Source organism: Pundamilia nyererei, unplaced genomic scaffold (assembly GCF_000239375.1).
Source record: "Pundamilia nyererei isolate P.nyererei 1_Seehausen unplaced genomic scaffold, PunNye1.0 scaffold00027, whole genome shotgun sequence".
Classification (NCBI taxonomy): domain Eukaryota; kingdom Metazoa; phylum Chordata; class Actinopteri; order Cichliformes; family Cichlidae; genus Pundamilia; species Pundamilia nyererei.
This window is the reverse complement of record NW_005187428.1, coordinates 1,028,692-1,052,384: the sequence shown is the minus strand read 5'-3', so window position 1 is coordinate 1,052,384 and position 23,693 is coordinate 1,028,692. Positions and strand designations below refer to the sequence as shown.

The window sequence follows — 23,693 nt, the reverse complement described above, 5'->3', positions numbered from 1 at the left end:
TAAACAGTTAAACAATAAGTTCTACTGTCAGTGCTTTTTTTGCATTTACTGTATGAAAAGTTCGTAGGTCACTGTTGTGATCATGCCGTACACTGCTGAGTATTTTTAGAGTCTGAAAATTTTACTTTTCTCTTTATTGTGCTACTGCTGAAAACATAAAACATTGCACAACATTATTTCTTATTGTTTATTCAAGAAATGTTTTCAGCTGCTCCCAAATTCACAAGGGACAAAAACACCAAGTAGCTCCAAAAGTTGTAACTATAGAGCCACTACTTTTGGTTTTTCAATGTGTCGGTTTAATAATTGTTTACAACTCGCTGTCCATCTATCCGTTAAATACAATCCTACAGCCAGCATTCACTCACCCAAAGAAACAGCCCAAATAAACCAAACTCCTTCTCTTTCAGAAAATGATTGTGGTGGACATGAGTTAAATTTCTTAACCTTTCAAAGAAAGAAAAACAAAACTATTTGCACTCATTCTGCCACTGGAGATCAATTTATTTCAAAATCATTTAGAAACCATCATTAACAAACACAGCGAGTTACTTCTGTACAAAAATACAGCACATGAGCAGCGCTAAATATGGACGGGCTTCGTTTTTTTTTCTCTTTTTTTAGTTTTTCTTAGTTTCTCCTGGGACAAAACCAAAACCACGTAGTCTCTGGCTTTATTAAAGGAAGCGTCCCAGTGGAATAGGCAAAAATAATGATTAAAAAAAAACTCGGACAATCTAAGTGCAATAACTTATTGCACTGGCACAATCATACATGGAAATATTTGATTAATATACAAAAAAACGCTTAAAGCCATAAAAAAAATGTGAACAAGTTTTCAGCCTTTCTTCCATGGCTACTTTTCAAAATAACAAAGAACATAATTTTACATTTCTCGGCAATATTAAGGTAATACTTCATTGGCTTATCTCTTGTGGTCCATTATTTGACAAATAAGCAAAACAAATGTACAAGCAAATGAACAATATTATTTATATTGTTCATATTCACACAATATGACATTACAACCATGGATTTCAATTGCTTTATTTCAGTAGTATCAACACGGACGGAGCTGCAGAGGAGTGGAGCACTGAGGGAGTACCGGCAACGCAAGGTCAACTTGACAAAGTAAGGATTGAGCCACACATTTCTAATCTTAGAGGTCCTTGTCTTTTACTTTGCTGAGGTTTGAGTACCCTCTGCAGGGAATATATAAAGAGAATACAGACATCATCATCTGGTCCTCCTTAAATGGTCTTTCCTTGCACACACAAAGGTAAACGTTAACATTTTTGATGTTCTGAACGGAAAACATGGTTGTACATGCTAGTGCATGTGAGTCCCTCTCTTTGGGACGTCTTCATAAAGAGACCAGAATGACACTAAAAATGAAAAGACAATGTAGAGGCTGAGCAATCAGCATTTGTCCCAAGAAGCAAATAAGTATTTTATCCATCTTTTTCTGTGCAGTCACATCATTTCAGATTATCTGAATCCTGTTGTTTTGCTCTCTTTTGCTTGTGCTTGTTTCCATCGCACTGTACACACAGTGAGACAGAGAGCAGAGGAGTAGTAAATGGACAGTTCTTATGTAGCACGTTTGCTTGTATCAGTCCTAGGCTTGTATTAAGCCTAGCTCAAGACTAAAAGAAAACGTTGATAAGGATCCCCGCTGAAAAACGTTTTAGTCCAGGACTAGAATTATTCCAAGTCCAGGAAACTAAACCTTGAAGATTAAGACCAGTAAGCAACCACTAAGAGGACAGAGCCATGCAAGGTGTGGGCCTGTCACTGAGATTAAACTGGGTTTGCTGTCTTGCCCAGAGAGGAGAATCAAACTGCTAACCCTCCACTTCATTGTCAAATTATTCTACCACCTCAGCCGCAGCAGAACGGAAAAGGAGAATGGCAACACAAACTTTCATCACCACCACGGTGGGCTCATGATCAGCTGACTTAAAGCACATGGCTACCATGCAATAAGTTTCACAATGCAGACGTCAGCCAATTATCATGACTGGATTTTGGTGTTTTTGGCTGTCATGTAAAATACCTTCCTAACTGTAACTGAAATATGAAATGAGGGAGGGGAGCAGTGGCCAGCGGGCCCTTTTGTTTTGGTTTGAGATGCTGACGCAACATTTAGTAGTTGAATAGACAAGTATCACCATTAAAAGAGGGTTTTTTTATATTGCTGAAATCTCAGATGTGACTGCAGCAGTGGGTCACAGTAACTCAACCACTATAATCATATACACTTGATCAATGAAGTCATTTGTCAAGCAAAAGCACCAAACAAACTGTTGAATTGATGTTTAACTTTATCTTATGTTACAATAAACTGAATATCTTTGGGTTTTGGGCAGCGAGACATTTTAAGACGTCACACTGGGTTTCTTGCCATCATCCACGCAGGAGAAAAGAAAACCGATATGTAGCCCAGCATGCGTCATAGAGAGATCAGCCAAAAAGCTAATGAAGCCTGTCTCTAGCCTCGGCCTGGAGCCCAGCTCTGGTGACAAGCTTATTCCGGCGGGGTAACACACACACAGATACCCCTACAATCACTGGACATGCTCACCACATTCCTGTAGTCCAGCTCTAATGTCATCACATTGACCAAACATTACCGAATGCTCTTCGGGACGATTAGGCCCACTGATTTGGCCTGCAGTCTCTGGCATGTATAAGATTCTGTTACCAAGCTATGAATCGAACCTTCATCCCTGCTGAACCCGCGTCTAGTGATGAAGCGATCACTTCTGTGTGTGTGCCGTATGTCCTCACCGTGTAGACTGTGATGTACTGCAGCTTTCACAGGGCAGAAAGGCTCACTTTGATGCTAATTAACTGTGTCTATTCCTGCTGGTTGCTGATTAGAGCTGGCGTGGTAAGCTGGTGTTGAAGGTTGCTGCTGTGCATTCCTGTGCCAATGGAGACACCATTTCCTGTAACCTGAAGCCTGAGCCTATTAGTTGAACCTGTGGAGGGAACCCTGGGAGGGAAATGACAACTTCATTTGAAATTGCTGCCAATCCAAGCCCTGCCCTCCACCCAGACTCAATTGGCAGGCCATGTCTGCTCTCGCTCAGTTAGACTCTGTTCACTTACTCTGCCCTTCTCTGCAGGGAAATAAACTCCCAACAACATACTAGTGAAATGTACAGAAATGAACTGGTTTATGCAGTGGAACAGAATGGTGTGTGGTGGGATGGTCGGTATAAAAGATAGGATGAAGAAGGCAAATGATGTGAATCAAGATCTGCTCTTTAAATGACGATACCGTACTTGGCATTATAGACTATAAGGCTATGAGGACATTAATAAAACCAGGTTTGGGTTTGCTGAATTTTACTGAAAACAACGTCATGTTAAACGGTTTATTGGGGTGTAAACACCATAGTTGCATGAGACCTGAGAGATCAAGGAATCAAGAATGAACATCTAGGTGATATTCTCATCTAAGTCACACCTCTGCTTGTCTCTCACTTTCAGCATCTGCTGATTATCATAGACACAGTTGTCTTGGTTGCATCGGCAGCTGCGGTGGCCTCTGTTATCTCCACAGTCTCTCCCTGTTCATTTGACCTGTGTTATCATTAGTGCTCGCCTCCTCCCCCCATAGTGCTTGCTGACGGCTGCTCCAGGGCAGGGGCCTTATGGGGGCAGGTTGGGATCGGGCTGGAACATCATGTAGCCCAGGAGATGGCTGCACTGTGTTCCTTGGCCTTCATACGCAGCGCAGCTATGCTGGAGGACTTTCGATCTGGATCAACATTGAGATCATAGCCATTGATTCCCCCACCGATCCCAGCGCCCCCAAACAGACTGCCCATATGAGTCTGTCCCATGTGGCTGCTTCCTGGACTTGGTACGCCCAGGAAGTCAGAGACGCCTCCAGGACCGTGAGGGTGAGGGGGCATGCAGGAGGGCATAGAGTCACAAGGCACGACACAACCGGGCACCGGAGATGCCCCGCTGCTGCTCCCTATCCATGAAGGGTTCTGGATCTGGAGAAGAAAAGGGGGAGATATTTTCATAATAACTGTTGTTTCAAATGAACACATGAAAAATATTAGTCCCGCCATAGTAATCAGAATCAGAATCAGAATACTTTATTCATCCCGAGGGAATAGTCACCTGCACAGAATTCTTTTTGATTTGATTTGATTTTTTTGCCACATCAGCTGCTGTTAATAGTAGAAGCCCTCAAATTTAACACTTAGACCGAAGAAACGTTAAGAGAGAGCAAATTTCACACTTCCTAACTGCAATTCTGATATCTGCCATCAGGTGTATCTGTAATGTGCACACCACTGAGGACTGAACATTTACCTGTGCATAGTTCTCAGGTCGAGTGAGCAACGGCAGCTCGTAAGCTGTGGAGAAGTGCGTGCGGACCTGTTGCATCTGGCCAAAACGCTCTCTCTTCCTCCACTTGGCTCTGCGGTTCTGGAACCACACCTGCGAAGAAAACAGACTATCAGGAAAATACCTCTAACCAAATAGAGACCAAACACTATCAAACAGAAATGTGAATATCCTTCTTAAACGAGGCCATTAAAGCTCCTAAAAAGTACACAGAGTGCTTTAGTTGTTCCCACAGAAAACTGGGCCATCTTCTTGCTAAGAAAGACAAAGTAAAAGACCACATAAAATGAGGACAGTGAAGCAAATAAATTCTCCCGCACATGAAAGTCCGAGACCCGATTTTAAGACTTGACGTGTCTTTAAAGTGCCGTCCACACTGAGCTATTGATGTGAAAATGGTGAGTCTCCCCTGGTGCTGCATGTTTCAGCTCCTCCCTTTGATACACAGACGTCTGCCTCCCTTCAGGCTGCCCGCGTCGACAGATCCACATCTGGGCCTGTAGCCGTGCATAAATCACTCTGAGAAAGGTGTGCTCTCTCCCACATGTCAGCACAGTGGGATCCAGTGGGGAATCCTCTGTATAATCCATGGAACAAATGTTGAACTTTTGACCAGGACATATATACTGTATATATGAGCATAGAGTATATGTATGTGTGTATATTCATCTTTAGCTTTACTGAGCATTGTTTGTAGCACATGAAATGACTACTGCTCTTCAGATTTGTAGACTTGCTACTTCTCAGAGGGTTGAGCTTTCGGGAACCTGCTGACAGACCAAGTGCAGGCTGCTTAGTCCACTTCTCCATGACTGCAAAGTAGAAGATGGCTATAAAGGCTGAAGCCTAAAAGAACTCCCCAAGAACATTTCCCCCCTAAAATCTTAGTGTTAATTGATGTGATGCCTAATACACTGTAGAAATTCATGATGTTCTACATACTGGAAGACAAATCTCATCACTTTTGCTCTTCCAAAGGTTTCTTCCTTATCTAAGGTTACACGATATTGATGAGTGTGGATAAAAATAAGGAAAAATAGATACTAGATATTGATTACACACATACAACTACCTGGTAAAATAATTAATGTTTTAATAAATGAAGAATTCATTTGTTCTAATAACAAACAATGAAAATAATATTCAGTTGCAAACTTAGTACTATTCTGTTTTATGTAGCCCAGTTGTGTGTCCTATTGTTTTGGGAACTAAAATGAAAAGAAGATGATTAGCAAATAAAACAGTACTTTGCAAAAGTACTGTTTTATTTGGCATAGGCATGAACACATTTATTCTTCAACACAACCTGAACTCTCTCAGGCAAACTTGCGTGTAGTTTCTTTAAGCGGTCTGTGGGAATAGTTCTTCAGGCTTCTCGAAGGACATTTAAAGGTCTTTTTTGGGTGTTAGCGGTCTTTTGTTCTATTCTCTGTGAAGATTTTGAGGTCTGGGCTCTGGGGAAGCCATTACATAAGCAGTAGTGTTCTACAGTGTATTTTTTTTCTATCCAGGTATACTTTTACTGCATTGTCAGTATGTTTGTGATCATTGTGATGTTGAAGCTGCTGCCAATGAGATGCTTTCCAGACGATATTGCATCAAAATCTCACTGGGTCCTTGACACCATGGGCTGAAATGCAGCTCCAAGCCATGACAGAGCCTCCATTGTATTGTACAGGAGGCTGTAGACGCTCACTGCACTACCTCTCTCTTCACTTTCTCCGTACATATCGACAACCAGAAATATAAAATCTACCTTCATCACTCCAGAAGAGCTGTTGTCACTGATTTTCAGTCCAGTTCTTGTGTAATGTGGCATACCTCTGCCTTTTCTCCCTGTTTCTCTACCTTCAGAATGACTTCTTGACAGCCACCCCTCCACTCAGGCAATTTCTGATGTGGTTCCAGTAAAACAGTAGATGGACGGATCTCACATGTCCTGTGTCAGGTATTTGCTGGATTTCCCCCCCTATTTTTTAAGGACCTGACCTTTTGATAGACTTGCCACTTCTTCTGCCATGGTGTGTTATCTTTGGCATTTTTTGTAGATTCAATAAAATAAATATGAACAAATGATGCGCTTTTGTAACAGTTGGCTAGTAAAAAAGTGCCTAAAGATACAATTTAAAAGTGATTCTTTACTAAGATGCGTTTTACATACAACACTGGTTCCCTTGAGTTCCCTTGAGTCCCTATCCCTTGAGTTAGATGCTTTTTTTTATATTTGAGTGATACATAAGTCACTGTTAGCTGGGTTAACAAACAAGAAAAAACATTCATCTAAAAATGGTCAGTTAGAAAGATTGGACTGAAAATGAGAGAAAAAAAAGAGCCAATGTCCAAACAAAACCTTAGACCATTTTAAAAACTTCTGAGAAAGTCTGGCGCCTTGGAAGCAAAATATAAGGAAATAAAGGGTAGTCCAAGACTTTTATACAGTACTGTATGTTTCAAAATAGTCAACAGATACAGATTAAACCATACAGATTATCACAGCAACTGCATCTTTCGTTAAACTTTTTTTCTGTAGAATTTTCTCACATCTCCTTGCAAGAGAATAGAAAAAGCAGAGGGGGTTACTGGGAGTCTCCACATGTTTATCTGTATCTATTTGTTGGTTGTTTGAATCTTATCCTCCCTGGAGAGAAGGGGGAAACTTCTTCAAAGAGAAAAGAGAGGGCAGCCTCGGTTTGACACAGGGGTTAGGACTTGGATTGTTGGGCTGATTCCCAGCCCAATCAGCTTGTGGTTTTCACAGTCCCTGACATGCAATTTCCCTTCAGTCATCCCCTTCAAATCCGCACTCTTGTCTCTGGCCATTTCTCTCAGTCAACAATAAAATTTGGTGGCAGAATTGAGCACTGTCGTACAAATGCATATTTGCAAAATGCTGAATTTCTTATAGTAAAGAGTTGACTTTAAACATATGAGATAAGACCACCTGTAAGCACCCTAACCTGCAAACTCATCGTCTCATTTTTTTTAGATGCATTGACCTCCTAGCAAAGTCAAAGTGAATAACATATCCATATGTCTGTATTTTTGCAAGAAACTGACGTAAAGAAGTCTCGTCTGACTCCGACATTCTTTGGGTCAGCTGGTGAGATTAGAGAACAGCTCACCCTTACTGAGTGGTAAGCTGATATGTGAGGTTGTGACTGAACCCCAATGTCAAGGTGAGGGGTTGGAGCCCTTTGAATTATATCATATGTTTGGAAGTAGGTTTGTGGGTCTATTTTATACTCCTCCTGAGGATTTGGGATCTATTATTGTTTAAGATTTGTCATGCCTTTCCTTTGGTGGCTCTTTGGTTGCACAAGCTCATAATATCACAAGTTTCCAAATATAAGCCCTAACATGAAAACAGCAACATTAAGTTTCATTACAGCCTCAGTTCTACAAAGATATGTTACTAATGTGATTAATGTATTACCAGCTCAAGGACTCAATTTTCCTCCAGATATATGCAATTCTGGCAAAGTTTGAAAGATGGTGTATAAGTTTGTCCATTTACTAACTCGCCACAGGTAAACCACAAGGTCTTTATGATGTCCACGGTACCCTCATTTAGTTTTATAGTAAATGTAACAGTCTATTGATACAACAGTGATTGGTACAAGCCAGGTACATTGTAAACAGTTAATCACAATGTAAACTTACTTATATTCTAAAGCCATTTCAGACTCTTCAAGAATTTTTCAGGGCCCTGCACGAAAAATACGTGTTTCTTTCTCAGCAAACCTAAGTTTTTAATTTTAATTGTGATTTTGACAAATAGAGATGCCTCATTCAGTTTTCATACTGTGCTGGCACCACATGATATGTAGCTAGACTTCCTGGATTTTTATAATATTTAGATACATGCAGGACAAGAGCATCTGCTGGATCAACCATCAGAGTCGTACTGCCCTTCCCTCCGTCTTTGTAAACTAGCCTTAATTTTTGGTTACCTGTATTATGAAAATAGTCACATTTCATTTAAATATTTATAAAACTCTTTGAGGAAATGTTGTCAGAATAGCAACAGAGCCTGATGAATGACCTTCTTGATTCTGGTCTTAGATTGTTATCAAAAATATTTAAAAAATCGCATATTTCAAAGCTCTGCTGTCAGTCACCCAGCGCCGTTATTGTACTCCCACTCCTGTGTTGAAGCTCAGGCTCTTCTGTCCCTCGCCACCCCGCCCCCAACTCCGACCCCTCTCTCCATGTCTCTCTCCTCCCTCCGTTTTAAGTCAGTGAGGGGAAGTGGGGATATTGGAAAGTGAGATGGGAGAATGTTCAAACTGGAGCTTGTTTTCATTTCATGTTTAATTTCCTGATGCCTAAGCCCTCGGCTTTCCGCAGCTAACCCCTCTGACCTTTGAGAGGCGTGCAGACAAGAGCAGTGGACCAGGCGTGCACACACATACACACAGAATCACACACATTTGCATACCATGTTATATTCACATTTCAAAGTTGCTCTCCAAAAAATGCAGTATTTTAACCTGGACCCTCTCAAGCACTTACTGGAAGCTTTTTCATAAACAGTTTCTGAGCACATATATTTCCCTTGTCTTGGTTTCTGAGTGTGTAATGTTTCACAGAGAGTTTGCTCTACGTAGCTTTTCCTTTGAACGGCAGTAGGAACAAGACCCCTGCCAAATAGTTTGGCAGAGAGATAATTCGGGGAACATTGTGGAGTCAGATGTGTCCCTTGCTGCTCCATCTCTCATAGTCCCTGACTTATAAATTCATGCAGTTCTTGAGAAAGTGAAGGTCACTGCTGTCTTTGTGCAAGCAGTTTTCCAATTAACATAAATTGTCTTAATTGTTTGTCATGATGAACACCAGTGGTTAATAATATATAAAACCCAAAATGATGCTATTTACCAACTACACACACTCACGACTCCTGTTTATTTTATTTTAGCAGACATCTGCAAGGAAGGTGGCTCAGTGGTCTTGGAGCTCAAATAGCTTGGCGGTGATACAGTAATTGCTAAAGACGCTGACAGCGAAATGCAGCTTACAGAGCCATTAAAGAGCTTTATTTATGCTCCAGAGCCAGCAGGCAGAGAGAAAGGAAGAGGGAGAAAGGGAGGGCAGAGTCCACAACTCCAAAAGCAGCTTTGAAGTCCAGCCGTCTCACCTCATCTCTGTCATCTAGGACCACTGCAATTGATAGACTGCCTCAGCAGTCAATCACGTACAGCCTCCTCCTCCTCAATAAAAAGTAGGCCGTATGGTGAAGTTCAAGTCACGAGGCTCTGAGCTAATTGCTTCTAAAGAAAGTAATGGCACCAAAAGTCACAGATTGTGTTATTGGAAAGCTGCAGCCTGATTTTATGAAGACATTCAACATCAAAACTGAGGATGAAACCGTAGGACCTTGACACTAGCAATTTGGCAGAAAACATCTGTATTCTGGATTTCAATTGCTGTTGTTTTGCAGATGAAAAGGATTCTCGATAGCTTTCCGAGCATCGAGTGCCCCTTGGTATTCAACAATTGGATATCCCTGGACTTTGTCTCAATGTACCTTCAGTTGAAATTGTGGGGTTTAGTCTTGATTGCGTGCATATTTAGGGTTTGATTTTAGAAGTATGGGTCAAACCTCACAGTGACTCAACAGAGTCTGCAGTGTGCCTGTCAGATGAAGACGTTAATTATATTCATCTGGGGCATAGTTGGGTCTGTGTGAATGCAACATGAATGTACTTATTTTACTGTACCACCACAAGGACCAGGCCCGGTTCTCTGTCCCTGACTATGTCTTGGACTATGTGTGGAAATTGAAACTGGCATCTCAAAGTGTTTTTTATATCCATGCCAAAATAGCTTTGATGGTGTTCCATGTGTTTTCCCTCGTTGCCTCCAGAGCTGTGCAGCGAAGTAGTTTAAACATGGCGGTGTGGGGAGAAACCCTTGGCCTCTGACCCTTTCCAGAGTCTACACCGTGTAAGTGCTAAGATCAGCGTATTCCCTAAGTCTCCTCCATCCCACTCTGATCTAAAACTGGCAGGCACAAAGACAGATGGAGAACAATAGGCTTTGCTGTCTAATGCTAGGAACAGTCTTTGTAACTCTCAGCCTTCCCTGTCAGTTCCCCCAATGATTATCAGCGTGCAAACAACTGTACTCATGGAAACTGTCTTAACAAGACAGAAGGACACCATCAGCTGCTTCAGCAAGTGCACGGAAATGACACATGTTTGTATTAAAGTCTCAAAGTTCTCCAGTGGACAGACAGTTGTTAATTTCCCACTCGCAATGCAACATTGTCTTTAACACGATCATGCTCATTCCTAAACCATATGTTTTATTACAGTGCCAATAGAATCAAAACACCTAATGTTTGTTTGTTTGTTTTTCCCTGAACCATGACTCTGAGTGGGGGGGGGGGGGTATGCATGTGACCCAGTCTGTCTGACATCTCTATGCTGGTGTTGTTCTTACATCATCATAATTATGTTTGTCCACAAGTGCAACTGACCAATCACACTGTTGTGATGTTGCTTTGGACTGTCGAGGAAAACGAAAAGAAATGATTTTGTTCATATAAAAGTCTCTTCTGGGACAAGCATTACAACTGTTTTTATTAATTAATGTATACAATATAATAAATATATTATCAAGTTGCTAGTGATAGTTTTGGTCAGTTGCAATCTTGATCCTGGATCAACATTTTTGTGATTGATATAGGAACAACAACAACACGGGGATATGTCATAAAGTAGATTAATTGTGTATTACAGTAATTTGTTTCGATGACATAAATAAAATCTGGTGATATTTTGATTAGATGACAGAGATTCATTTTCTCTTATAAATAAAGGACTTCTTAGCTTATGTCAATGCAGAAAGGTGCTTTTCAAGCGTAACCCTCTGTTTTGACTTCATCCTCACCTGTACACGGGCCTCTGTCAGGTCTGTCCTGAGTGCCAGCTGCTCACGGGCATATACATCAGGGTAGTGTGTCTTCTGGAAAACCTTCTCCAGCTCCTCCAGCTGGTAGCTGGTGAACGTAGTGCGATTGCGCCTCTTCTTGCCTTTGTTGCTCTCGGCCTCGCTTTTTTCCAGTGGGCTAGAAAGGTCCGACCCCGGGCGCTCGCTCTGCCCCTTCACTCCAGTGTCCTTTAGGTTCAGGTAGCTGCTTTCCATCCCAGGAGGGTCGACGCTCTGGGGCAACTCAGACTCTGTCAGGCTGCTGCTGTCCTTTCCTGTATTTTGGAGATAAGAAAAGTAAAGAAGAGGTCAAAACGTTTATTTTTAACAGTTTGTTCTTTTAAAGGGGCACCACACAAAGTTTATACGTTCTTTTTTAGTTCAAAATGCTCTCAAGCACTAAATCGCTCAAGTACTCCTTCTGTGGCTTCCTGTTACTGCTCAAAACTTTAATGTGGAATTTAAAATGTGAAAATACAAGCGTTTGGGTGAAGCATTAAAAGATGAAGGTAATACTTTATAACTATACCCACAACTAAAGGTGTAATTCCCCTGTAATTAAATGGAATCTCAGTGTATTTTTATTTAAACTACAGTGTCATTATATTTATATATAAATACTTAAAGGTAGGTACCTTGCCTTTTAATTACAAGAGAAGGACAATTAAATAATACAAAATTATGAACCATGATGCTCACCATCATTAGGACTTTCAAATAACAATGTAGAAATATAAAGATATAAAAAGACGAGATTAAGTAACTCCATAATGCAACCCAAAAAGTGCAACGATATTTACGTAGTACTTAAAATTACTCACACACGACTTAAATTTACTGACAGTATAATTATTTCTTTTTTCCTGTAAAAACCTAACTTGTTACCCCCTTTTTTTCTAGAGTACCAACCTTTAAGTATTTGTATGTAAATATAATTACCTTGTAAGTTTAAATGAAATGTGCTGAAATTCCATTTGATTAAATATCAATTACACCCTTTGTCGCTGTTCGTATTATAAGGTGTTAACAACTTAGAAAACATTCTCAAAATTGACTAAAGTGTGGCTTTACTGTGAAATCAGTTCATTTGTGTAATAATAAACAGAGTGTTATCTTTCTGACCATCTTACAGATGAATAAAAACCGCCATGTGTTCTCAGTAATAGTCCCACGTTTACAGTTAGAACATTCATTAGAGCAACGTGTCTTTAAAATGTGGCTGAATGATCACATTCAAGCCACCAAGAGTGTCTGCTCATCGTCACACTACAGCATCCCCGCCAAATGACATTTACTTTAAGCACACATCATCTCTGTGATGTTTTATTTTAAGGTTCAAAGGCCTCGTCTGTGTGCAGCAGGAAAGAAAGTTTGAAAGATATGTCACGACGCATTGGTGTGACCTGCGACACAACCCTCGAGCCCTTCTCCCCTCACATCTCTCAATCACGCCACCTGAAATCCGAGCCACACAAAATCCTGTGCGTCTCGGGCCGTGTGTATGGCGGGCCTTGTGTATGGGGGCAACCACGCTTACCCCACGGCCTTCCCCCTGAGATGTAAACAACATTGTGTTTGTCACCTTCAATTTTCAGTGCATCCATTTTGTTACAGACCTTGCTCTGTTCCTGTCAGCACATGCTGGCTTTTTGTTTCCTTTTAAGAGATGAAGAAAGCTGTCCCTTCTCCTTCAATAAACAAACAGCCGTGTGAATAAATAAGCAGAAGGGCTCTGGTTGCAGGCCAGTGAGAACAGTGTGCTCGGTCAGCCTCTGTTTGCCTTTCCTGCAAATGGGCATGGAGAGTGCCCTGTCCTAACTGTATTGGTCTGAAACCAGCGCATAATGGTCTCCTCCATATAAACAGACTTGTGAGTGTTGTGCAACACCACCATTACTTTAATCCAACAGAATTTTTCTCAGAGTTAGGAAGTGCCAAATGATTGAAAGTTATGGGCTTGTATGCATGCATTTGCTTTTGTTACGTTGCATTTTTCTTCTGAGTAACGTCAGTAATCGCTGTGTGTCATTCTTAGAAAGTTACCTCACTGAAAGAGTTGACACCTTTTGACACACAGTGAGTCAGAGTCTTGTTTTTTAGTGGTTAACAAGATGACTGAATAGTTTTAGGGTGATGAAGTTAGGCGGTGGTTGTCTGCAACAAGCATGTTTGTTTTCATGGATTAGTACGCTTTGGGCTTGTGTGTCCCACAATGAGATGTCAATAGTCATCCCCTCAGAACTGCTGCAGCCCTTCCCTGCTTTCTGGCTCAGACCTACATGGGCTGAAACACTAATGGAACAACACAGCGTTGCCCAACTGGAGTTCATGTCCTCATACAGCAGTGGCCTACCTGTCAGATCTTTTTACAGTCTCCATGCAGGCAGATATTCTGACATCACCAACCCCTGAGCTGGCCTCGTATCCTCGAGCTACGTACAGTCATTTTATTCTGCCTCTGGGCAGGAGCATGGCTCTAGTGTTAGTAAAGTAAGACAGGTCAACTCCAGGTTCCTGTCTGGCATTTGCATCTGTGAGAGAAAATCCAGTTATGCCCCTGAGCAAGGGGCACATATCCTGTGAGACTGCAGCTGCACACAGATGAGGAGATGGGAAAAGGGTAGGATGGAGTGTGGGAGGTACTCCAATTTGTCAGTGCAATTAAAAAAATGATTTAACATTTTGTTAAATACACATATTTCTTTTCTTATCCAGACATTGGATCCACTGATCAATGCCAATCCCATAACCGTAACTAAATGTGAGGCTACCGTGAGCAGCCTGCTAAAGACATAAGGACTGGAAAGATGAGGTAAATTGCTTGCCTGTCACTAAAAAATTCCACCAGGAAGTAACATATATATAACATATAGTCATGTAAAAGAGGAAAACTAAGTACACCCCATGATTCAGTAGCTTATAGAACCACCTTCACCTGCAATAACTTTAAATAATTATGTTCTGTATGACTTTACCAAATGTCTCACATCATTGTGGAGGAATCTTGGCCCACTCTTCTTTATAAGGTTGCTTCATTTTACTGAGGTTTGCTGGCCTTGAGGTTTGTAGCAAGAACTTAAGGTCTCTTTGGTTTCTGGAGCATTTCAATTACGTTGAGGTCGGGCTTATACTGGGCCATTGTAACACCTTTATTCTTTTCTTTTTCACTCATTTTGCTTTAGATCTGCTGCTGTGCTTAGGATCATTGTCTGTTTGCATACCCCAGTTTTGCCCAACTTATAGCTTTTGGACAGATGGTCTCACATTTGACTCTAGAATACTTTTGTATACAAAGGAGTTCACTGGTCGACTCAGTGATCCTAGGTGCCCAGGTCCTGTAGCTGCCAAACAAGCCCAAATCATCAACCCCCCACCACCATGCTTGACAATTGGTATGAGGTGTTTGTGTGGATCTGCTGCATTTTCTTTTCACCAAACGTGGCACTGTGCATTATAGCCAGACATCTCCACTTTGGCCTCCTCTGCTTAAAGGTCACTAAGTTCTCGTGGTTTGTTTAGATACAACTGTGCAAACCTAAGCCGTACTGCCATTTTTTTTCTTTTTCTTTTAGAGAGAAGAGTAACTTTCCAAACAAGCCATACTTGTTCTGTCTTTTTCTAATTGTACTGCCTTGAACTTTAATATCTAACATGCTAAGTGAGGACTGTAGAGTTTGAAATGTCGCTCTTGTCTCTGACCTTGGAGTGGATTTTCTGGGACAGTAATGATAACATTGTGTTAACACACATCTGAATGCTCCAAACCAGCAAAGTGCTAAAACTTCTACTTTTAGAGAGGTGCTCACATTTGCTAATGATCAATTATTCAAATACATTTGATTAGCAGTGCCTGGCTCCTACTTACCCTCTTAAGTCCCATGGAAGCAGTAAGGGTGAACTTAATTTGTCACAGGACTGTGTCTGGTAAAAACTTTGTCATTTTCAGTTCTTTGTGCATAGATCCAAAAAACATGGCCTTTAACAGAAACATTGTAGGGTATGACAATCAAAGAATCCTGAATAGAAATATATAGGGGAATTTGCCAAAGATACTACCAAAGAGGGGCTTTGTCCTGCCCTTGCATCCAAAGAGCCATCCTGAGCTACGTGCTTTATATCAGCTGAACCCAGAAACATATAATTCAATCCAGTTTTATTGCACTGATGCACACACACATTTAACTTTCATGACCCTTTCAGTTGTGTGGTGGCATGTTGTGTCTCATATCCCATTTTCAGCACTCTGATGGGATAACCCAGTGACAGTGATTGTGTCAGCACTCAGGACTGGGTTGTAAATTCATCCATAATGTGGTAAAACTTTGCTCAAGCGTGGTGGAGGTATAACGTTAAAGGGGAACATTTTTTTGAGGCAAAGTCACTCATCTAAACAGATTTCATCAGATCTGAGTGGTGTGTTTTTATGCCCCTTACACTGTTTAAACTGCGGTTATGAGTCTCTCTCCATTCATTTAGGTTGGGATTTGATGTTGTTATACTGCAGTATATTGCACTGGAAATGCCATAAAGCAGTATTGACTATTTGCAATCATTTGCCTCAAGATTCCTTAACTTTGTTTGTTGTTCTTTCGTTGTTCTTTGGCGATTTTGCAGGAGAAATTGAGACTGTTACGAGTCAGTTTTGATCACCTGGCTGTATTTTGCTCTTCCTGAAATCTATTTATAGATGTTTTTTGGGCTTAACTAGTTACTAGTCTACAGTTAGTTAACTGGCTACAGCATACATCCCTATAAGTGTTAATAACTGTCTCATCCATCAGATCCAAGAAGAGACTTAATCAGGGATTTTCCCACGCTGAACTCTCCCTTTAAGTCTCTGAGCTTAACCCAGTCTTTTACCACCATATTTTACACTGGAATCTGCAATAATCAACATCTTTTGTCTGTCTAGTATGCCAAACTCATCCCTTTTCTCTCTGTCACGCTAACCACACAGAATCCTTTCCCACAAGCATCTTTCAGTTTTCCCGCATGCTGAGCTGTCTCTTCTGCACGCTGCTCCGGAGAACACAGCCATCACACACTGCTTTCTTTTGGGAGCCAAGATTCCACTGCGCTGGCTCCGAATTTTTTTGGCATTCACAGGAATGTGTTTTTGACAGTTGTTCTAGTTTGAGCATTCAGCAACGTATATGTGAACGCACCATCTGCGCAATGTGCCAGTTTCTCTGTGACAAGCTGCAGACCTCTTCATTTAGCCGAGGTCAGATGTTTACTAGGGTCAGCAATTTAATCACTGCTGAAAACAGAGAGAAAACATCAAAGTGTAATTTAACTGGTTGTAAAGCAACAGGGCACCCTCTCGGTTTTTATGGAACGGGACAGGGAGGGTCAAGTGAAGCCAAATAAAAGAAACACTATAAATTAGTAACCTGGGGAAGGGTTAATGACCAAACACTAAATAGGGAAGGGAATGCTTTTAAACAAAGTGCTCTGAAATGTTCTCTCAAAGCATTCGGAGCTGACAGCAGCACTCCACCAAATAAAGTCAAATATTCCTTCAGGTTTGGTTGTCAACAGGTGACTATTAATTTACAGTTAATGTCGGCTCGCAGACACGCTTCGGCCCAGATTATTTTTTTTCTGCACCGCGCTCTAAGACCTGATGTTGACTGTTGTTTCCTCAGTGGAAGGGAGGCTCCCAGATGTTCCTGAGGAGAGATCGATGCCAGCGGCTCATGCAAGAATGCAGATTCCCTGGGAAACAGAAAAAGTCTTTCTGTTAAACCTCACTGCTGTCATATTACCTTGGGCTGGGTCGCTCACTGTCTCATATCAAAATGCGCAAAAAATAGTTGTGGGGTTAAGGTCGTTTGAGGGGAAACTAGTGGAAGAAGAACACAAGTGTCTTTCTTAAACGTGGAGAATCTTGAGAAAAACATTCACGTGTTTGAACTGTATATAAACTGCATATTAAGCGTTAAGATAAATAACATTTGCCACTCTTGGCAAATGTTATTTATTGGCAATGTAATGTGGCAATGCTGCAACATTACAATTAGGTTGGTCATTACAAAATCCCTCTCTTCTAGTAGATCACAGTGGCAAGCAAATTCTTGCCATTCCCATGTCTCTTTTTGATCACACTACAGTCCTGCGCGGCCATATGTTCGCATTGTTCAACAACCCTGCAGAGGTTAGATTAGAGTCAGATTTAACTGATGAAAGTAGTAAAGGTGAAGCCACAGAGCCAGACTCAGCACAACAGGCCCCACAGTGTGTGCCAGCTGGCCCGAGTCAGTCGCTTTATTTTTGGTATGTGTGTTACCTTCGCCTGCAAGAGGGATGACTGAATGTTTAAGCAAAAAAGCAGCAAAACACAGCAGAAAGAGTGAGTGCAGGAACAGATACAAGCAGGAACGTGACATTGAGAAAAACAACACCCCACAGAACAAGATCTCGGGTTGCCAAAGCTATATGGATGTATATTTCTTTTCATGGCGGGCCAGTTGCTGCTCCTTTGCGTCCCGAGTCACACATTTATATGAGCCACTGCTTCCAAGCATTCACTCATTACGTATTCGAATTTATTCTGGTTCGCAGAAGCATGCTGGTACGATCACAGGTGTCACTCTGGCGCTCGCGTTTTTGCTAAAATCAACACAATGTGTTAGTCATCAGCACATGTGTATCCTGTGACATCACTTCCCCAAGCCTTTTAATGCGTACTTAGAATACTGTATTTTGACAGGACGCTTTTAAAGAGCTGCCAGGACTTTTTGAGCTTGTGTTTTGGTTTTCATATGCTGAGAAAATGTTTTACATATCACAGGATGCTCAATGTCCCACTGAGGAGGAGGAGGGGTTGTTTAAAAGTACAAAGATTGACAATTGTTGTACTTTCGGAGTGTATAATTTGCTTTGGTTATTTTGTGAAGAGGCGAAAAGGATATGAGCCTTTAGCCCGAGTTGTACTAGTATTACCACAATACTAGTGTCTCTCTGATTGCCACCTTTAAGCCTTACTTTCATTTTAGAAATACTGAGTGAGAATACTCTAATGATTGCTTTATGTTCATGAAACAATATGATCTCCTCTCTGAAGCGAGCAGCCCCTATCAAAGGCAAAAAACTGAAATTAATTAAAATTAAACTGTGAGTTCAATAAAGTGCTGTGCACGTAAACAGTCGTTCCCACACATGTGCCGCTTTCCTGGAAACCCTCTCATTTCTCTCGAGTCTCTCAAATCATTACCCAATCTCCATGTCTGTTTCTGACTCCTTGCTTATTTGTACAAGGTATTGTTGAGACAGGGTTATGTAAACCAGTCCCACTTTGTCATCTTGGGGACTCTCTGTAGCTTCGGAGATCTGATGTTTGGGGAGTATGAATAATAACTATAGGATCCAGTAATGCACATCTGCCTTGCATTAATGCGGCCCTCTCCTGCGGCGCTGACCTGCATTCCTCAGCTCTCGATCAGCTCCAGGGATTTTTATTTCATTCATCGCCATGTGAGCAGGTAGTCGGCTCCATCCCTGTCTTCACTGCAGGACAGTCTACCTGATTAACGTAGGCTTAGAATGAACAGTCCCACCGATCGGAGCCACTACTGTGCACGGCTGCATGTTGATTCATGCTTGCTGAGTCAGGGTTGTTTTCTGCTTTTTCTACACACGTGGTTTATGAGACAACGTTGTATTATTAATAAACAAGATTTAAGAGTATATCCACACCACCTGAACCTGGATGTTATTTTTTAATAAAGTAAAATTTAAAAAAAAAAAGCTTGAAATATTTTGATTAATATTTAAATTGGATTTTAAAATATTTCTTAGATTTCTATAACTTTACAATTTCCTCAGATGAATTGTACTGAGCTGCACTGAAATCATGTGAATGTAAAGGTGTTTCAGGGGTTTTGGATCTCCTAAATCAAAGGTGTAAATTTAAAAGAAGAAATGTGGATATTATGGAGCAGTTATTAAATACATTCCACGATAATATAAAATTCCAGTTCTTTGCACTTTATGTATATTTAAAAAATGGCAGTTTTAATACATATCTAAAAGAGATGGCCTAGCTGGTTGCCTCTCTTTTGGGTGTTTTGATGTATGAAAACCATTTCATGTAAAATCTTCAGAATGACATAGAGATTTGCCATAAACAGCTTTAGAGCCGTAGCTGAAGTTACCACATTCAAAATTCCCTTTGGGGACAAGACAGTTTTGTCATCATGATGGAGATAAAGCATCAGTATTGAGCAATATATCTCCCATTGAGGACCACACATAACAGCACAACCCTGTTGACGCCTGAGGCTTTGGCAAGTCCCCAAAGTATCCTCCCCAGAGCCACGATGCCTTCATCTGGCTGCAACATTTTCAATATTAACATTGCACAGCTCTCCTCAAGGGAGGCAATGTTGCATTTAATGATGGTGTTTAAATGATTCTGTCAATGCACTTGCCAAGTCGATTTAGTTCAGTGCAGGGGTGCTGAAAATGTTGGAGGCAGAAAAGGTGACAGTTCAGACTAAAGTGAAGAGTGACACCATTTTTTTTTTCTCAGAACAAAAAAGAACACTTTGCACTTTGTGGCTGTGTGATGGTGGTTATACAAAAATGTATACTGCCGGTCTCCTCCTCGCAGATCACGCAGAGCGAATTAGACCAAAGCACTTTTATTCATTATGTGTAATGAGCAGTTTTTAGATCTCAAATTTTGGAACTTTTCTGAACTTCAGTGAGAACTGCATTAGATGCATTTAGGATGGATTGCTGCAAAGGACTCGATTCACTTAGTTTTAGCTGTGATCCCAACAGATGTTTTCGTCTATATCACTGTGGTAAACATCTGGAATTGACGCCAACCGGTCTGCCTCAGTGTTCACCAAAATCTGATTTTTGATGTAGAATATTATAGAGATATGACATAAAAATATTTAAGATTACTGTCTGTTACTTTTTTCACCCTATTGCCCTTTTGACCTTTTGTTACTCGGAATAATTTGAATCGGATTCATCGGCTTAATAAAGTTGTCTGTTTTGATTTTAATAAAAGCAGAACCTTTTCTTTTGCCGACCTTAAGCGTGGCTCCAGAATTGTCGATTGTCGCAAAACTGTAAAGCTTTCATTATAAACGCTATTTAAATGCATTTGGTACGAAGTTGACTACACGGACAATTAAGGGACATAAACTAAGCATTGCTTTTGGCTTATAAACCTCCATCAAATGGATTAATTAATATTAACAAAGACACCTGAAAAAAGAAGAATTTGCCCTTTTGTGTTTACTCTCACAGAATAAGCAGGACTTGCTGGAAAGAAAATTATAGGCCCATTTCCTGCACATCCAAAAAATTCTCCAAAAATTAGGCCTTATGTTTCATAGGCTGTAAGGCTGAGGGTTCCGCGTAACGCAGACAGGTCTCAAAGTGCCCCAAATAATAATACTAACAGCAATATTCCACGAGTTGAGTTTATTTGTCAGCGATCATGATAATTTATTGTTGACGATAACATGCTGCAGTTGTAGTTGAGTGAGAATAGTCACAGCGGTGCTGCGGGCTCGCCAGTCCAGCGATGCAGTGACAGACACAGGAAACAAAATTCTGCGTTAGTGCTTTTATTTTGTAGCGTCAGTGCGCAAAAAACGGACAAAAAGTCGATTTAAAGGCACAAAAATACCAAACTGCCTTTGGTCAAAGCGCCTCATTAAATCAAAATAAAACCCAGAGGTTTGATGCATTAATTATAACTCACCTTGCAGATGTACAAGTACCTAAAATCCTTTAATCTCACTAGACTTGTAAAAAAAAAATCAGCCTACTTCTAATATTTACTTTTTCTGCAATTATCCGGATTTAAGGGCTTTAATGTGAAGGTTATGTTCCTGAGTCAGAACCAGTTATGCTCAAAGAAAATAGGTCTGTTTTTCAAAATGTGTTTTCTTTTCATACCTCGGCTTCTCCAGTCAGGCTGATGGGTTCAACAAACGAACTTATGGCACACTAATGCGCACACTTTCTCCTCCTCTCTGCTCTACTTTGACAGCTTATTTTCACACCGTGTGTTAGACAATACTATAAATTGCACTTATTGCTTGCAAATGTCCGGTCCTGCCTCGCATTTCCGTTAAATTTCTGGCCAACACATATATTCCCTGCAGAAATCGCACTTTGTCTTGTGCGCACTCACCATAGCAGGAGATGAGCGTCCCGTTGTGTGTGCTGTCCGGGTGCAGCTTGCTGCCTTCCGGGGGAGTTTTGCAGGTCGGTCGCTGCATGAAGAGCTGGTATTTGTTGAAGGTGCCCTCCTCAGCGCCATCCAGTGACTGGCAGTCCGGCTGGAAAGGACTCCTGGACTTCTCTCCGTAAGCCTGCCCTTTACCCGGAATGAACGTGGGACTGTATTTTGTTTCAGTGGTTGGGAAAGTCCTGAAAGGGTTCGCTTGGTGATCTCTACTTTGCGCAGTAGATGTACTATAATATGAATCCATCGATGTCATATCGCAGTATGAGACGCACGTATCTGCGTTCATACCTAAAAAGATATATTTTTAAAAAAATCCACACGGTTCTTGTTTCCCTCCCCTTCTACAGACAGTAGATATTCTCCCAAATTTCTCTCGCACTGACAGGCTCACACTGCCGCGCTCATGCACACACACTCTCACACTGGCGCATCTGGGACTGGTTAAAAAATGAATCAGATGTTTTCCAGAGACTGCAGACTGAACAAATGCTAAAAGCCCCCTGAAGGTTTGTCGGGGTAAAGAGAAATGCCTTCCTCAAGCTGATGCCGCCTCAGTAGCCTACAGTGGATCAGACACACGCACACGCAGCACTCCGACCTTCAGGCTCGACGCACGTCTGAAGTAGGGCCCACACCGAGCTTCAACCTCCGCTATTATGCAGCCAGTAGAAATGGGAGGTCAAGCTCAGAAGGGGGACAGTTTTTTTTTGTAAACACGCGGGAGATACAACACATGACATTAATGCAATTAGGGGATGAATATGACCGCTTTGATTCCCGTTGTTGCATGGCGTAGGACCTTAACCTCCTACTTAGAGAAAAAAATTATATCTTTTTATTAACCTTTAAAGGACTCTTCCCTTCCTTTCCGGGGAAGCCAGATGCTTATTAAATGACATTTGTGGAAACATTTGTGTTCCAAATATGTGGGGAAAAGAGAGAAAACAGCACAAGTGTAAATGGATCAAGCCGGAAATTCGAGCAGCAACAGCTCCTAAATTCAGTCGTCGTTAGACTTCAGTGTTGCATAAATATTTTGTTTGTGTTTATGTTGTGGAGGCCCGCACGAAGCGCATTATCAGGGGGGGTCCGTTACTGCGCACACGTCCATTCACAGTGGAGGAGAATCAGAGCATCATTACGCAGCTTTGCCATTTGAAAATGAGCACTTGTAAATATCGAATTGGCCTAATTATGAATCGTTAAGCCCATCATGCTCGCTGAAATAGGTTACTTGGCTTCGTGCGCAAAGATCTGGTACAACGAAGCCGCGCCGGCAATTTGCCTTTTCTAGACTATAAAACGCTGGAATGAAGCGGTTAAGGAAACAAGATGGGCCTTTATGTCTGTCGGTAGTCAAATTGGTTAAGCTGGCTCCAATCACGTCCTTAATTTTAGGATATTGTCAAGATTGCCTAAGAGTTTGAGAGACAGCGAAAATGAGAAAAATAAATCCCAAATCTTTTACAATCTGGCGCAACCGAGCGTGTCTGATTCGCATTAATATCACATGGTGACATGGTAGTATACGGCAATAGTCCCTTAATATTTGGCCAAACATTATTATTATTATTATTATTATTATTATTATTATTATTATTATTATTATTATTATTATTATTATTATTTGTTTCTGCGTTTATTTTTATTAATCTAAATTCTCGAGTCCTCTTCTCTTTCTTTCTTTCAGGTTTAATTAATTTTATAACTTTTATTTGTGGCTCTTGTTTAGCAACATGATGCAGTGTACTCAGCCAGCAGGAGGATTGAATTTCTTAAAACATATAAAATAAAAAGAGACACCAATAAGCGAATTAGCTCTATTTTTAAGCTGTTAGCGGTTTGTTTTTGTTGCTTTTTTTGCCCGAAGCAGTAATCTTTTAGTATGCATTATGTTTCTTTCTCTGAGGAGGTCCCTTTGTTCACATTTTAAATGTGTTCACTTGTAAAATAAGAAAAGAGCCAAATGACCGGTTGAGGCCCGGTGCACGTGCAGTTTGTCGGCGATGTCCTGTCCACCGCCGGCATCTCTCCGGCTGTGCAGATATTCCTTAACGAGGCTTTTGACTGTTTTGTTAGTAAAAGTCTCCCGCAAAGAGACATTTCAGATATAATGAGTATGACTCTGGCTGCACACCACACCGACCCCAACTTTTCTTTAGTCATTTTC

At 41.1% G+C, this 23,693-nt stretch overlaps 1 protein-coding gene across 1 annotated transcript; it reads right to left on the bottom strand.

Moving 5' to 3' along the window:
- Nucleotides 1–479: 479 nt before the first annotated feature.
- Nucleotides 480–22,170, bottom strand: alx4b (ALX homeobox 4b). The gene is made up of 4 exons (XM_005728049.1): nt 21,467–22,170; nt 11,266–11,579; nt 4,339–4,467; nt 480–4,013 (listed from the first exon to the last, which is right to left on the bottom strand). Exons 1-4 carry the CDS (start codon nt 21,807–21,809, stop codon nt 3,693–3,695), a joined length of 1,107 nt encoding a protein of 368 aa, XP_005728106.1. The 5' UTR covers nt 21,810–22,170; the 3' UTR covers nt 480–3,692.
- Nucleotides 22,171–23,693: the final 1,523 nt, after the last annotated feature.